Source organism: Oncorhynchus clarkii, chromosome 9 (genome assembly GCF_045791955.1).
Source record: "Oncorhynchus clarkii lewisi isolate Uvic-CL-2024 chromosome 9, UVic_Ocla_1.0, whole genome shotgun sequence".
In the NCBI taxonomy this organism is placed as follows: Eukaryota; Metazoa; Chordata; class Actinopteri; order Salmoniformes; family Salmonidae; genus Oncorhynchus; species Oncorhynchus clarkii.
The window spans coordinates 52,604,877-52,622,829 of record NC_092155.1 but is presented as its reverse complement, the minus strand read 5'-3'; the positions used below and the strand labels follow the sequence as shown (position 1 = coordinate 52,622,829).

At 41.9% G+C, this 17,953-nt stretch overlaps 1 protein-coding gene across 4 annotated transcripts in view; it reads left to right on the top strand.

Annotated features, from left to right (window-relative positions):
* LOC139416530 (neural cell adhesion molecule L1-like protein) overlaps positions 1-13,018 on the top strand; it is a 135,812-nt gene extending 122,794 nt beyond the window's left edge. For 3 of the 4 annotated variants that reach the window (XM_071165236.1, XM_071165234.1, XM_071165233.1), the window contains one exon: positions 8,232-10,199. In XM_071165236.1, coding sequence (XP_071021337.1) covers positions 8,232-8,403 — 172 coding nt within the window. In that variant the 3' untranslated portion in view covers positions 8,404-10,199. Of the gene's footprint in view, positions 1-8,231 lie in introns of all 4 variants that reach the window. The other variant, XM_071165235.1, reaches the window with a different exon arrangement.
* The last annotated feature ends 4,935 nt before the right edge of the window (positions 13,019-17,953 follow it).

The window sequence follows — 17,953 nt, the reverse complement described above, 5'->3', positions numbered from 1 at the left end:
ACATAAATTATTCAGGAGCTAGCCAGCTGAAGAGTTCTATCAGCCACTCCTGAGCTACAATCACTTATCCAGACCCGTTTTACTGCTGACGCGGAGCCCCACCGGGCCTTCACGACTGGAATACCAACGTTATCTGCCCGAGGGAGTTATCCAACTGGCCCCTCCGTCGTTACCTGAACGCCCATCTGCGGCCCGCTAATCGTTAGCTGTCTTATCGGCTGCTATCTGAATAGGGCCATCGGACAATTTTCTTGGGTCACTATAACTATGTCTATTTTGCCAATTGGATTGGTCCCCTCTACCACACAGAACCCCACTAATCTACAGATGGAAACGCACGAGGTGGCTAAAAACAGATCTCCATCATCTGCCAGCTTGCTACCCATGGCCTGGCTAGCTGGCTGAATCGCCGTGACCCCAACCATCCTCACTACTCACTGGACCCTTATGATCACTCGGCTAAGCATGCCTCTCCTTAATGTCAATATGCCTTGTCCATTGCTGTTCTGGTTAGTGTTTATTGGCTTATTTCACTGTAGAGCCTCTAGCCCTGCTCATTATACCTTATCCAATCTTTCAGTTCCACCACCCACACATGCGATGACATCACCTGGTTTCAATGATGTTTCTAGAGACAATATCTCTCATCATCACTCAATACCTAGGTTTACCTCAACTGTATTAACATCCTACCATACCTTTGTCTGTACATTATACCTTGAAGCTATTTTATCGCCCCCAGAAACCTGCTCCTTTTATTCTCTGTTCCAGATGTCCTAGACGACCAATTCTGATAGCTTTTAGCCGTACCCTTATCCTACTCTGTTCCTCTGGTGATGTAGAGGTGAATCCAGGCCCTGCAGTGCCTAGCTCCACTCCTATTCCCCAGGCGCTCTCTTTTGATGATGTCTGTAACCGTAATAGCCTTGGTTTCATCCATGTTAACATTAGAATCCTACTCCCTAAGTTTGTTTTATTCACTGGTTTAGCACACTCTGCCAACTCGGATGTCCTAGCTGTGTCTGAATCCTGGCTTAGGAAGACCACCAAAACCTCTGAAATCTCCATCCCTAACTACAACATTTTCAGACAAGATAGAACGACCAAAGGGGGCGGTGTTGCAATCTACTGCAGAGATAGCCTGCAGAGTTCTGTCCTTACTATCCAGGTCTGTACCCAAACAATTTGAACTTCTACTTTTAAAAATCCACCTCTCTAAAAACAAGTCTCTCACCGTTGCCGCCTGCTATAGACCACCCTCTGCCCCCAGCTGTGCTCTGGACACCATATGTGAACTGATTGCCCCCCATCTATCTTCAGAGCTCGTGCTGCTAGGTGACCTAAACTGGAACATGCTTAACACCCCAGCCATCCTACAATCTAAGCTTGATGCCCTCAATCTCACACAAATTATCAATGAACCTACCATGTACCACGCCAAAGACGTAAACACGGGCACCCTCATAGATATCATCCTAACCAACTTGCCCTCTAAATACACCTCTGCTGTTTTTAACCAAGATCTCGGCAATCACTGCCTCATTGCCTGCATCCTTAATGGGTCAGCGGTCAAACGACCTCCACTCATCACTGTCAATCGCTCCCTGAAACACTTCAGCGAACAGACCTTTCTAATCGACCTGGCCCCGGTATCCTGGAAGGATATTGACCTCATCACGTTAGTGGAGGATGCCTGGTTTTTTTAAATGCCTTCCTCACCATCTTAAATAAGCATGCCCCATTCAAGAAATTTAGAACCAGTAACAGATATAGCCCTTGGTTTCTGACTGCCCTTAACCAACACAAAAACATCCTATGGCGTTCTGCATTAGCTTCGAACAGCCCCCGTGATATGCAACTTTTCAGGGAAGTTAGAAACCAATATACACAGGCAGTTAGAAAAGCCAAGGCTGGGGCCTCCCGGGTGGCACAGTGGCCAAGGGCGCCGTACTACAGCGCCAGCTGTGCCACCAGAGACTCTGGGTTCATGCCCAGGCCCTGTCATAACGAGCCACGACCGGGAGGTCCGTGGTGCGACGCACAATTGGCCTAGCGTCGTCCGGGTTAGGGAGGGTTTGGCCGGTAGGGATATCCTTGTCTCATCGCACACCAATGACTCCTTTGGCGGGCCGGGCACAGTGCACGCCAACCAAGGTTGCCATGTGCATGGTGTTTCCTCCAACACATTGGTGTGGCTGGCTTCCAGGTTGGATGCGTGCTGTGTTAAGAAGCACTGCGGCTTGGTTAGGTTGTGTATCGGAGGATGCATGACCTTCAACCTTCGTCTCTCCCGAGCCCGTACGGAAATTGTAGCGATGAGACAAGATAGTAGCTACTAACAATTGGATACCACGAAATTGGGGAGAAAAAGGGGTACAAAAAAAAAGAAAAGCCAAGGCTAGCTTTTTCAGGCAGAAGTTTGCTTCCTGCAACACAAACTCAAAAAAGTTCTGGGACACTGTAAAGTCCATGGAGAATAAGAACACCTCCTCCCAGCTGCCACTGCACTGAGGATAGGAAACTCTGTCACCACCGATAAATCCACTATAATTGAGAATTTCAAGAAGCATTTTTCAACGGCTGGCCAGGCTTTCCACCTGGCTACCCCTACCCCAGTCAACAGCACTGCACCCCCCACAGCAACTTGCCCAAGCCTTTCCCATTTCTCCTTCTCCCAAATCCAGTCAGCTGATGTTCTGAAAGAGCTGCAAAATCTGGACCCCTACAAATCAGCCGGGCTAGATAATCTGGACCCTTTCTTTCTAAAATTATCTGCCGAAATTGTTGCAACCCCTATTACTAGCCTGTTCAACCTCTCTTTCGTGTCGTCTGAGATTCCCAAAGATTGGAAAGCAGCTGCGGTCATCCCCCTCTTCAAAGGGGGGGGGGTCACTCTTGACCCAAACTGCCACAGACCTATATCTATCCTACCCAGCCTTTCTAATGTCTTCGAAAGCCAAGTCAACAAACAGATTACCGACCATTTCGAATCCCACCATACCTTCTCCGCTATGCAATCTGGTTTCAGAGCTGGTCATGGGTGCACCTCAGCCACGCTCAAGGTCCTAAACGATATCTTAACCGCCATCGATAAGAAACAATACTGTGCAGCCGTATTCATTGACCTGGCCAAGACTTTCGACTCTGTCAATCACCACATCCTCATCGGCAGACTCGATAGCCTTGGTTTCTCAAATGATTGCCTCACCTGGTTCACCAACTTCTTCTCTGATAGAGTTCAGTGTGTCAAATCGGGGGGCATGTTGTCTGGGCCTCTGGCAGTCTCTATGGGGGTGCCTCAGGGTTCAATTATTGGACCGACTCTCTTCTCTGTATACATCAATGATGTCGCTCTTGCTGCTGGTGAGTCTCTGATCCACCTCTACGCAGACAACACCATTCTGTATACTTCTGGCCTTTCTTTGGACACTGTGTTATCAACCCTCCAGACGAGCTTCAATGCCATACAACTCTCCTTCCGTGGCCTCCAACTGCTCTTAAATACAAGTAAAACTAAGTGCATGCTTTTCAACCGATCGATGCCTGCACCTGCCCGCCCGTCCAGCATCACTACTCTGGACGGTTCTGACTTAGAATATGTGGACAACTACAAATACCTAGGTGTCTGGTTAGACTGTAAACTCTCCTTCCAGACTCACATCAAACATCTCCAATCCAAAGTTAAATTTAGAATTGGCTTCCTATTTCGCAAACAAAGCATCCTTCACTCATGCTCCCAAACATACCCTCGTAAAACTGACCATCCTACTGATCCTCGACTTCGACGATGTCATTTACATAATAGCCTCCAATACCCTACTCAATAAATTGGATGCAGTGCCATCCGTTTTGTCACCAAAGCCCCATATACTACCCACCACTGCGACCTATACACTCTCGTTGGCTGGCCCTCGCTTCATACTCGGCGACAAACCCACTGGCTCCACGTCATCTACAAGACCCTGCTAGGTAAAGTCCCCCCTTATCTCAGCTCGCTGGTCACCATAGCAGCACGCGCTCCATCAGGTATATCTCTCTGGTCACCCCCAAAACCAATTCCTCCTTTGGCCGCCTCTCCTTCCAGTTCTCTGCTGCCAATGACTGGAACGAACTGCAAAAATCTCTGAAACTGGAAACACTTATCCCCCTCACTAGCTTTAAGCACCAGCTGTCAGAGCAGATCACAGATTTCTGCACTTGTACATAGCCCATCTACTATATAATTTAGCACAAACAACTACCTCTTCCCCTAATGTATTTATTTATTTATTTTGCTCCTTTGCACCCTATTATTTCTATTTCTACTTTGCACATTCTTCCACTGCAAATCTACCATTCCAGTGTTTTACTTGCTATATTGTATTTACTTCGCCACCATGGCCTTTTTTTGCCTTTACCTCCCTTATCTCACCTCATTTGCTCACATTGTATATAGACTTATTTTTCTATTGTATTATTGACTGTATGTTTGTTTTACTCCATATGTAACTCTGTGTTGTTGTATGTGTCGAACTGCTTTGCTTTATCTTGACCAGGTCGCAATTGTAAATGAGAACTTGTTCTCAACTTGCCTACCTGGTTAAATAAAGGTGAAATAACATTTTTGTTTTCAAATCATGTCTCCTTTTTTTCCCAAACACAGTTCCACACAATCACAATAGCTTTTTGTCTTTGAATAATTGTAAGCATCTCTTAACACAGGCTTAACACCTAACAACCACGTTGTACTTTTTAAAACACTTTTAACATATGCCAGGCCCTGTTGTGACCTCATATCCCAGCGATAATGCCTTGAATTACGCCTGGGAAGAAAACACTTCAATTTGCTCAACTTGCCATTTGCTCAGCCATTGGCTCAATATACCTCATGGCCATTGGCTCAACTTACCCCACGGCAAACATTTGGACTATATTAGCCCGCATAGGGCTAATATACACTTTCATGCTAGGTTTATTGAAGCTTATAGAGATGCCAACTGATGTATAGAACAATAGTATCTACTTTGGTTTAGGTACAATACATTCTTTTGACTTTGTTAAAATCTGTTTTTTGGACTTGCTTACCACTTTTTCCATGTGGTTTCTTCCTTCACAGACTCAATGAAAATGATGACCACTTCCTAAATATTTGATCAAATTATACATTTTGTGTATGTTTTCCTAGAAACAAGGGAGGCTCAGCTTAACCCATCGGCTCAGTTTAACCATTCGGCTCAGCTTAACCATTCGGCTCAACTTACCTCTACTCTCCCCTTCAGTGAAATTCTTATCTTGAGAGCTCTTTCCCAACAATGCAGTGATGATAACAATAATAATATACTGTAGATAATAATAGAACATAAAATACAATAAAAAACACACAAGAACTATGATGTGAGTTTAAAAAAAAAACATCAGTGCCAGTATCTTATTCAATGTACAGGGGTACTGGAGTGGTTGTGGGTTTATACATAAAAAGTGACTGGTAGTAGGATATATATGTGAACTGAGCTGAAAAGTGACTGGTAGCAGGAATATATGCATGGTAATATATACAGTTCATTTGGAAAGTATTCAGACCGCTTGACTTTTTCCACATGTTGTTACTTTACAGACTTATTCTAAAATGGATTCAATTGTCCCCCCCTCAATCTACACACAAGACCCCACAATGACAAATCCAAAACAGGTTTTTAGACATTTTTGCCAATGTATAAAAAATGTAATATCACCTTTTACATACTGTAAGTATTCAGACCCTTTACTCAGTACTTTGTTGAAGCATCTTCAGCAGCGATTACAGCCTCGACTCTTCTTCTGTGTGACGGTACAAGCTTGGCACAACTGTATTTGGGGAGTTTCTCCCATTCTTCTTTGCAGATCCTGTCAAGCTCTGTCAGGTCTCTCCAGAGATGCTCAATCTGGTTCAAGTCTGGGCTCTGGCTGGGCCACTCAAGGACATTCAGAGACTTGTCCCGAAGCCACTCCTGCATTGTCTTGGCTGTGTGCTTAGGGTCGTTGTCCTGTTGGAAGTGAACCTTCGCCCCAGTCTGAGGTCCTGAGCGCTCTGGATCATCAAAGATCTCTATGTACTTTGCTCCATTCATCTTTCCTTCGATCCTGACTAGTCTCCTGGTCCCTTCTGCTAGACAACTTGCCACCACCATGCTTCACCGTAGGGATGGTCCCAGGTTTCCTTCAGATGTGATGCTTGGTATTCAGGCCAAAGAGTTCAATATTGGTTTCATCAGACCAGAGAATCTTGTTGTGCCTTTTGAGTCTTTATGTGCCTTTTGGCCATCTCCAAGCGGGCTGTCATGTGCCTTTCACTGAGGACTGGCTTCCGTCTGCCCACTCTACCATAAAGGCCTGATTGGTGGAGTGCTGCAGAGATGGTTGTCCTTCTGGAAGATTCTCCCATCTCCACAGAGGAACTTTGGAGTTCTGTCAGAGTGACATTGGGTTCTTGGTCACCTCCCTGACCAAGGCCCTTCTCCCCCGATTGCCAGCTCTAGGAAGAGTCTTAGTGGTTCCCAACTTCTTCCATTCAACTGTGTTCTTGGGGACCTTCAATGCTGCAGAAATTGTTTGGTATCCTTCCCCAGATCTGTGTCTTGACACAATCCTGTCTCTGAGCTCTATGGACAATTCCTTTGACCCCATGTCTTGGTATTTACTCTGACACGCACTGTCAACTGTGGGACCTTATATAGGCAGGTGTGTCTCTTCCAAATCATGTCCAATCATTTGAATTTACCACAGGTGGACTCCAATCAAGTTGCAGAAACATCTCAAGGATGATGAAAGGAAACAGGATGCACTACACTCTCAAAGCAAAGGGTCTGAATACTTATGTAAATAAGGTATTTCTGTTTTTTATTTGCTAATATATTTGCAGCAAAAAACTGTTTTTGCTGTCATTTTGGGGTATTGTATGTTGATTGATGAGGAAAATGTTTTATTTAATCAATTTTAGAATTAGGCTGTAACGTAATATAATGTGGAAAAAGTCATGAGGTCTGAATACTTTCCAAATGTAAACAGGAGTAATAGTGACCAGTAGCAGGATAAATATATAAATGTTATTGGAAATTGATAATCAATGGACAGCAGCGTAATGGGGTAATACATCTCATCAATAATATTTTTAGCAGCAGCGTAGGTTGTGTCTGAGTGGGTAGAGATCTGTGGATGGGCATAGAGTCAGTGTGGATAGTCTGTGGGAGAGGGAGAGCAGTAGTTTTTAGCCATTTAACGGTCTTATAGCCAGGGGATGGAAGCTGTTTAGGAGTCTGTTGGTCTGAGCCTTGATGTACCACCTACTGGACGGGAGCATGGAGAAGAGTCTTTGTCAATTTTTCAGGCCTTTCTAAGACAACGCCTGGGATATAGTATTACTGTAATAATTCTGTCATTGTTGGAAAGCTCAGATACTTCCCTCTTTAAGTGAATCATTGTAATTCATCCCCCTCAGATGGTTATGACGAGGAGAGAATTGGAGCTGTAAATTGTTTCAACTTTATCCAGCTATTTAACCATAGCCAGGATTAACCATAGAGTATGCTACAATCTACCACAATAGCAATGTTGCCAGCTAAGATATAGGAGGTTATTGTAGTTGGACAAGGCTATCTGAATTTAAGCATCTCTTAACACAGGAAGTTAGAGGTAAATATAAATTATTCAATGAAAAAAATGACTGACTGAAACTAGACTAAAAGGGTCCAGACTTTTAGTCGACTGACAATAACATTAAGGATTCTTCAATAAAGTCTTTGTTGTTCATTGAGAGATAGTGCACCAAAAATCGAAGTTAGATATAAAATTGTGTGATTAAGATCTCCTCTGCAAAAACGTCTAAATTAATGACAGATTTCTTGAGTTATCTTAGATTCATTCGGACTATTTTGAGGAAGCGTATACTGGCTACGGAATCTCAAAATCGAATAACAGCACTGTGGCTGCTTTTTTCTTGTATTTGAAGTGAAAGTCTTAAGGGAGTATGCTTTCACGCCAGCCAGACTGAAGCATACTGACGCCTTAAGACTAACATGAAATCTAAAATAGCAGCCAAAATTGTGTGTGTGTGTGTGTGTGTGTGTGTGTGTGTGTGTGTGTGTGTGTGTGTGTGTGTGTGTGTGTGTGTGTGTGTGTGTGTGTGTGTGTGTGTGTGTGTGTGTGTGTGTGTGTGTGTGTGTGTGTGTGTGTGTGTGTAACCAAAATGAGCCTCTGTCCTTTGTGCTGTGTGACAGTGAGGAAAACCCACTGAAGGCTAGCCAATGTTCCCTGGATCGGGGCATGGGAGGGGACAGCGACTATGGGGACGAAGAAGAATGCCAGTTCAACGAAGATGGCTCATTTATCGGTGAATACTCTGGTCACAAAAACAGAGGCTCTGTAAGACCCAGTCCAGTCACTGCGTGAAGAGACGAATGCTTCCTTCGGACTTCTCTCTGAAGGGTGTGTGACAGCAAAAGGAAATGAATGGCATCATCTGTGTGATGCATGACGTTGATCAGAAATGTTAAATTCCTGTCAATCACAATTGTATATGATGCATATTTATTTTGTACCTCCACATTGTGACGGATTCATTAGGAAATGTTTTCACATTCTTGTAGACAGGATTGGATATCTGCAGTTTCAATATACAGTACCAGTCAAAAGTTTGGACACCTACTCATTCAAGGGTTTTTCTTTATTTTCACTATTTTCTATATTGTAGAATAATAGTTAAGACATCAAAACTATGAAATAACACATATGAAAACATGTACTGTAGTAACCAAAAAAACTGTTAAACAAATCAAATTATATTTTCTATTTTAGATGCTTCAAAGTAGCCACCCTTTTCCTTGATGACAGCTTGCACGTTATTTGCATTCTCTCAACCAGCTTCACCTGGAATGCTTTTCCAACAGCTTTGAAGGAGTTCCCACATATATTGAGCACTTGTTGGCTGCTTTTCCTTCAGTCTGTCGTCCAACTCATCCCAAACCATCTCAATTGGGTTGAGGTACGGTGATTGTGGAGGCCAGGTCATCTGATGCAGCACTCCATCACTCTCCTTCTTGGTCAAACAGCCCTTACACAGCCTGGATGTGTGTTAGGCCACTGTGCTGTTGAAAAACAAAATATAGTCCCACTAAGCGCAAACCAGATTGGATGGCGTATCGCTGCAGAATGCAATGGTAGCCATGCTGGTTAAGTGTGCCTTGAATTCTAAGTAAATCACTGACTGTGTCACAAACAAAGCACCATCACACCTCCTCCTCAATGCTTCACGGTGGGAATCACACATGTGGAGGTCATCTGTTCACCTACTCTGTGTCTCAAAACATGGCGGTTGGAACCAAAAACCTCCAATTTGGACTCATCAGACCAAAGGACAGATATCCGCCGGTCTAATTTCCATTGCTCGTGTTTCTTGGCCCAAGCAAGTCTTTTCTTGTTATTGGTGTCCTTTAGTAGTGGTTTCTTTACAGCAATTCGATCATGAAGGCCTGATTCACACTGATTCTCCTCTGAACAGTTGATGTGTCTGTGACTTTTATTTAGGCTGCTTTCTGAGGCTGGTAACTCTAATGAACTTATCCTCTGCTGCAGAGGTAACTCTGGGTCTTCCTTTCTTGTGGAGGTCCTCGTGAGAGCCAATTTCATTATAGCGCTTGATGGTTGAACTTGCACTTGAATAAACTTTCAAAGTTCTTGAAATGTTCCGTTTTGACTGACCTTTATGTCTTAAAGTAATGATGGACTGTTGTCTCTCTTTGCTAATTTGAGCTGTGCTTGCCATAATATGGACTTAATATGGGCTATCTTCTGTATACCACCTGTCATGGTTCCTCCTGGCACCAGAGGGAGGCAGGTGTGTCTTATTATTTCATAATTGTGTCCCTGCTTAAAGAGGTGTGTTTTCTGTGGTCCTTTGCAGAAACTTTAATTGTTTACTGTGTGCATTTGTTTCCTGAGTGAATTTTCGATACTTAGTGTTTGTTGTTTTTTCTGGTCTCTTCTCTGCACCTGGGTCCAACCTTACCACGTCACACCACGCCTACCTTGTCACAACACAACTGATTGGCTCAAACGCATTAAGAAGGAAAGAAATTCCGCAAATTAATTTTCAACAAGGCACTTTTGCATTTTGATTTAACAATGTTTTGGTTGCTACTTTTTCCATATGTGTTATTTCATAGTTTAGATGTCTTTCTTATTCTACAATGTAGAAAATAGTAAAAATAAAGAAAGACCCTTGAATGAGTAGGTGTGTCCAAACTTTTGACTGTTACTGTAAATACACTATATATATCTTTAAAAAGAAAAGGTAGACAGCAGACACATATATCATTAATAACGATGCATGATTTCTTATGTTTTTACTTTCTTAGAAAAGGTCAACAGATATGAGGCATAAACATTCTTTATACCACGGTATTGTTGAATACTTGTTTATGATTGGCTTGTATTCTAGAGTGTGTATTATGTAAGGGATAATCAATGAGTTGCTCTGCGTTCTATGGAAAATAATGAAGGACCTGGAAGTTGTGTTCCACAGATTATTTTCCAGAAAACCCAGAGTTGATAATCCCTTTCATACCAGGGCTATAATTTAGCACATTTGCCACTAGAAATGTGTTCATTTGCTGGTATACATTTTTTTATTAAACTTTTGCTTTCAAAAGCAGCTCAAACCGAACATGTAAGAATGAACTATAGCCATCGAATTCTACCGAGGTAATATAGCGTGGGCTACAAGGTCTAATCGTGAATGCTGATTGGTTAAAACCGTAAATGGTGTCTATTCCACCATTTACCACCGGCTAAATCTATGATGTTAAAATGCCTATATTCGTGGCCAAAAGTTTTGAGAATGACACAAATATTAATTTCTACAAAGTTTGTTGCTTCAGTGTCTTTAGATATTTTTGTCAGATGTTAATATGGAAAACTGAAGTATAATTATAAGCATTTGATAAGTGTCAAAGGCTTTTATTGACAATTAGATGAAGTTGATGCAAAGAGTCAATATTTGCAGTGTTGACCCTTCTTTTTCAAGACCTCTGCAATCCACCATGGCATGCTGTCAATTAACTTCTGGGCCACATCCTGACTTATGGCAGCCCATTCTTGCATAATCAATGCTTGTGGGTTTTTGTTTGTCCACCCGCCTCTTGAGGATTGTCCACAAGTTCTCAATGGGATTAAGGTCTGGGGAGATTCCTGGCCATGGACTCAAGGTGCTCCATCATGCTGGAAAAGGCATTGTTCGTCACCAAACTGTTCCTGGATGGTTGGGAGAAGTTGCTCTGTGTTGTGTTGGTACCATTCTTTATTCATGGCTGTGTTCTTAGTGTGAGTGAGCCTACTCCCTTGGCTGAGAAACAACCCCACACATGAATGGTCTCAGGATGCTTTACTGTTGGCATGACACAGGGCTGATGGTAGCGCTCACCTTGTCTTCTCCGGACAAGCTTTTTTCCGTATGCCCCAAACAATCGGAAAGGAGATTCATCAAAGAAAATTACTTTACCCCAGTCATCAGCAGTCCAATCCCTGTACCTTTTGCAGAATATCAGTCTGTCCCTAATGTTTTTCCTGGAGAGAAGTGGCTTCTTTGCTGCCCTTCTTGACACCAGGCCATCCTCCAAAAGTCTTTGCCTCACTGTGCGTGCAGATGCACTCACACCTGCCTGCTGCAATTCCTAAGCAAGCTCTGGTGGTACCCCGATCCCACAGCTGAATCAAATTTAGTTGACGGTCCTGGCGCTTGCTGGACTTTCTTGGGCGCCCTGAAGCCTTCTTCACAACAATTGAACCGCTCTCCTTTAAGTTCTGGATGATCCGATAAATGGTTGATTTAGGTGCAGTCTTACTGGCAGCAATATCCTTGCCCGTGAAGCCATTTTTGTGCAAAGCAATGATGACGGCACCTGTTTCCTTGCAGTTAAACATGGTTGACAGAGGAAGAACAATGATTCCAAGCACCATCCTCTTTTTGAAGCTTCCAGTCTGTTATTTGAACTCAATCAGCATGACAGAGTGATCTCCAGCCTTGTCCTCGTCAACACTCACACCTGTGTTAACAAAATAATCACTGACATGATGTCAGCTGGTCCTTTTGTGGCAGGGCTGAAATGCAGTAGAAATGTTTTTGGGGATTCAGTTCATTTACATGGTAAAGAGGGACTTTGCAATTAATTGCAATTCATCTGACCACTCTTCATAACATTCTGGAGTATATGTAAATTGCCATCATACAAGCTGAGGCAGCAGACTTTGTGAAAATTAATATTTGTGTCATTCTCAAAACCTTTGGCCGCAACTGTATTTACTCTGTTCCATCTGACTGCTCAATCCACTGTCTCGTCAACCCTGCCAAGCAATTTATAAACTTGATCTCCACTACATTATCTCACATTTATTTTAGACTAACATTTTGTTTTCAACAGCGGAGATGTGTATAAACCTTGCTGTCTGACATTTGCAACATTGTTTCAATATTCAAATTCTATCTCCAGCTGTCTCATAGTAATGAACATGTCAGGAGTCGAAAAGAGACAAAGGCATTATAGCCGTGGTGTAAGTGGGATAATCAACCCTGAGCTCTATGCATTCTATGGAAAATAATGCAACTCCGTGGAAGGTTAGTGCCACTCTGCTGCGCACCTTGGCACACACCTTCCACGTTGTGTATTATTTTCTATAGACTGCATATCCCCTCATTGATTACCATTACATAATTACTTGTGCCTACTTTTGTATATTTAATTTTCACAATGTTAAAAGTGTTTTTAATTGTATTTTTAAATCATCACTGTATGTCTAATACATCACTGTGTTTGTTTATTTCATGAAAATAACTCCAAATATATTTTTTGTCATTTATTTCTCTGAGACTCCTTTCGACATTGAAATTCTCAGTCTGATCGTTTGGGCGTTGATACAAATTAAAATATATTTACTATAAATACACAGCCCTGATTGTCGGATATAATTGTCTAGACCCCTTCACTCAACTCTGGACCTCGAAGACAGTTCCACTGTGTTTTTTAAATTGTTCTCCTATAATCAGGGACTGATTTAGACCTGGGACACCAGGTGTGTGCAATTATCAGGTAGAACAGAAAACCAGCAGGCTCTGGACCTCGTAGGGTAAGAGTTGAGTACCCCTGCTCTAGAGCCTACTCAGCTTACCCCTTCAAAGTAGGAGGATTACGCATGCAAATAAAATATGACTGGTCATTGGTCAGAATAATAAGATCTGATTGTGATGTCATGATCTTGGTCAAAAACTTCATCCCACCTGAACAGGCTGAAATTCCAGACATTCTTTAAAAAAATCTGTTACATCATTTTCACAACTTCATAGTGTTATTCGACCTCAGTGTGGAAATATCATCAGAATAACAGGAAATCAAGTTTTTGATGGCACTGCCCTTTTAATACTTCACAACACTGTATATATTGTAGAAAACAAAAGTTGGCTTTGTATGCAATGTGTGAATGTTACTGTGGTTGATTGCATTTTATAATGTTAATACTGATGTCTAATGTGTTTTTGTAAATGATAGGATCAAACATATTACAGGTGTTTCCATCCCTGCTTTGGAAAACTGTCTGCTAGTAAATTAAATGTAAAAGACTAATTTAATAATTGAAATAATTATATGCTAGTGAAATTCTAAAAAATGTAAATACAAATTATAATGAAATCACCCTATACACATCGATAGTACAGTAGAAGGTATACAAGCTGTGTATGCTGTAAAATCGTGTTAGGGCATTGGTCAAATTTAGGTCAGTTTTCATTTTAATTTCCTGTCAAAATCATGGCATGACCCAATTCCATTCAACAGAAGGTTGGCATTCCTAATAAATGGCTAAGGTTGCTGCAGTTGTTATAGTATTCAAGATAATGATATGTTTCACTCTATCACTTGTCAACATTTAAAAATGTATGCCAGCAGCATGCCACCCTGCATACCACTGCTGGCTTTCTTCTGAAGCTAAGCAGGGCTGGTCCTGGTCAGTTCCTGGATGGGAGACCAGATGCTGCTGGATGTGGTGTTGGAGGGCCAGTAGGAAGCACTCTTTCCTCTGGTCTAATTTTGTTTTATCCCAATTCCCCACTGCCCTGTATAGGGTGCTGTCTTTCAGATGGGATGTTAAACGGGTGTCCTGACTCTCTGAGGTCATTAAAGATCCCATGGCACGTATTGTAAGGGTGTTAACCCTGGTATCCTGGCTAAATTCCCAATCTGTCCCTCAAACCATCATGGTCACCTAATAATCCCCAGTTTACAATTGGCTCATTCATCCCCTTCCTCTCCCCTGTAACTATTCCCCAGGTCATTACTGCAACTGAGAATGTGTTCTCAGTCAATAAATAAAATAATGGCTAAATAATTTTTTTAAAAACAACTGCTAGTTGGCCATTCCAAGAACATTCTATCGTGCCTGAATGTAAGTGTGCATCCCAAATGGCACCCTATTCCCTATATAGTGCACTAATTTTGAACAGATCAGTGCACTAGGCCTACATTTGGGACAAATCCTAACTGTGAGTGGTTCCCACTAAACAGGAGATGAGTCGATTCTTCCCATCTCTATTAGTTTGGAATTCCGCTTCATCAAAGGTGCTATTTCCCGGAAAATGAAAATTGGGGGAGGAATTACACTGAACAAAAATATAAACGCAACATGGAAAGTGTGGTTCCCATGTTTCATGAGCCAAAATAAAATATCCCAGAAATGTTCCATACTCACAAAAAGCTCATTTTCTCTTTTTTTTTGCCACAAATTTGTTTACATCCCTGTTAGTGAGCGTTTCCCATTTGCCAAGATAATCCATCCACCTGACAGATGTGGCATATCAAGAAGCTGATTAAACAGCATGATCATTACACAGGTGCACCTTGTGCTGGAGACAATAAAAGGCCACTCTAAAATGTGCAGTTTTGTCACACAACACAATGCAGCAGATGTCTCAAATTTTGAGGGAGTGTGCAATTGGCATGCTGACTGCAGCACACCAATTACATTTTCCATCACTTTCCCTCCTCTTATCACTCAATCTGTGATTATTATCATTACATTTTAAGGTAAGCATTAGATTATAGCTTATATCAAAAGTTTTTATACTTCTATTAAAGTAAGGGAAATCAACCCATAAAAGCAGTCACTTCATCATTTCAAACCCTTTATTCTGGGTTATACAATCTAATTAGTATGGTAATACTGTCATCATAATAAAGGTTATACTATTAATGGGTGTGAGAGAAAAAGCAGTTGATAGCTTCGACTGGATGCTGTGTACAGGTTTCTGGCTCGGACTCAGGTCTCACGGTAGATGGTGAAGGACATGGCCATAGTGGTGAAGGACAGGGCCATAGTGAACACCATTGTTACCATTACTTCCGCCGGTTAGACAGGGTGAGTCTCACACTGTTCTCAGTCAAATTATCCTTCTATGCATTTAGATCTACTCACTCTACTCTATTTAGTTTAGGGCATTTATGATTCAGGAAATCCAGACAAATTATTCACTGTATGACGAATGTGACCGACTGGCTCGATTCGGTTTGATGTAGAAAAATGTTGTTGTTTTTTACATTGGATAACAGTAGGGACTCCGAGCTAGGAAAGGGTATATCACCAACTACAGTTGAGAAACAATGGGAAAGGAATTCTGCTTTGAAAGCTTCTCACTTTTGACAAAATTGCCTTTGAATGTTTTGGTACACCTACCGGAGAGCTCTTCTTTGTCAGCATCATTCACACCCTCTTAAGCTTTAGCCCCACCCATCTCTTTAAAGGTTGATCCGAGTGTTCTGTCCTAACAACAGCAGTCAAGCAGACAAGCTAACTGGGTGATGTTGGCTAGCTTGCTAGCACCTTCCAGACACAATCGAGAGAACAGCTCACTCTGGTCATTTTACTCGCCCTAGCAGATCTGGTTATCCAGAGCGTTGGTGACTGCAACTGTGCTGCTGGCAACAATTTACGCTTTTTTTTTAACCAATGTTTACTGACACCAGTCATATTCAACAGGCGTGGAGCGCTCTTAAATTCGTCAGTTCTTCTGCGCTCTGGCACACTCAAATGAGAGTGCTCTGAAATCGGAGTAGATAGCCAGAACAAATTTACCAGCTACGTCTATCAACAGTTGTCACAAGGACATCATTAATGTTCTATTGAAATGATTACTTGCATAGTGGAGTATTTTGTTAAGACAGGTAGCTAGCTAGCTAGCTAAACAATGAACTATAATCCCAACTCATTATGTTACTACCCTGCATTAATCTTCAGGTAGCTAACCAACCAGGTTCAGTGTTAGCTAGTTAGTATTAGGCTATAACTAGCAAAGCAAATGTCTCTGAGATATGAATAATATTACTACACAGATCATACACATAATGTTAGCTAGTGAGCTAACCGTACACTTTAACTTGAAATGAAAATTACTTCATGACAAAATTAGAAATGTGTAGTGTCTGAAAATGTAGCTAGCTAGACTATCTTACCCATATACATGGATGGACACTTCTCCCTCTGTCACGGATGCCATGGTTGCCCTTAGTTTAAAGACGTAATCCGGAGACAGGTGTTTTCTCTATCTCTTTAGCTATTATACTCTAATTCCACTGATTTCATATTCGGAAATAGTGCTCCTTTCATATCTCCATACAGAATCCCTGTATAACGTTATAAATCATCTTAGGTATTTATATCCTCATCACCAGCAACAATCACAGCGCAGCAGCCCGAGAGGTACACATATCGTGTTCCCGAGGAAATCTTAGTGTCTGGGCGCATCCATGAACTTCATTGTTACAGCCCTTACCCATCTCAGCTGTTACAGCCCATACTGTTACCCTATCAAACTTTTCAATTACTTCTCCTGTCAGTGCTCACTACATGTAGATCAACGGGCGGTGGTGGACAGAACCCCTAGATAAAGTTATAGATTAAAAAACTCATAGAACTGGTTCGGGTATTCATTACACATCCTCAATAATCTCCCATATTGCCTCCATCACCCCGGATTTAGTCCCATGATAGCTCTCATTCAAGCAATACTTAATAGTTACATTTCAATCATCTTTTTATCCAAATTTCAATCAGCTTAGTATCCTAATTTCAATCATGTCCTTTCCACACATGCACGACTCTCACAAGCTGGAGAGGTCAGAGTCAAACTTAGATGCATAAAGTACCGGTCTGAAGTGAGCTCCGTCGGAACAGTCCCAATAGATCTTTTATATACTGCTTATAGACACATTACATAGGCATAGTTCGTAGGATTGGTTCCGGAATGTGATTGGCACAAAATACATTACAGACAACATACTTTTCATACATTTAAAAACATTAATATGTGGTGTGTGTGTGTGTGTGCATCTATCAGTTACACATATATGTCAGTACATACACAAAACAAGTAGGTCACATGGGGGAGAGGCATTGTGCCATGAGGTTTTGCATTATTTGTTTTTTGAAGCCAGGTTTGCTGTTCAATTGTGCTATATAAGATGGACGGGAGTTCCATGCATTCATGGCTCTGCATTATACTGTACATGTTCTAACGTCCGTCGTTCAAATGAGACCAAGGTGCAGCATGGTAGGCGGAAATTTTCTTTATTAAAATGTTCCACCAAAAAAACAATAAACAACTCAACGAACGAAAAGCTTAGGAGTGCAACCCCTGCAACAAACAAAGACAAGATCCCACAACTGAAGGTGGGAAAAAGGACTGCCTAAGTATGATCCCCAATCAGAGACAACGATAGACAGCTGCCTCTGATTAGGAACCATATTAGGCCAACAAAGACAAAGAAAACATAGATATACAAAAACTAGAGTACACACCCTAGTCACACCCTGACCTAACCAAAATATAGAGAATAAACAGGGATCTCTAAGGTGACACGTACTTGAATTTGTTCTGGACCTGGGGACTGTGAAAAGACCCCTG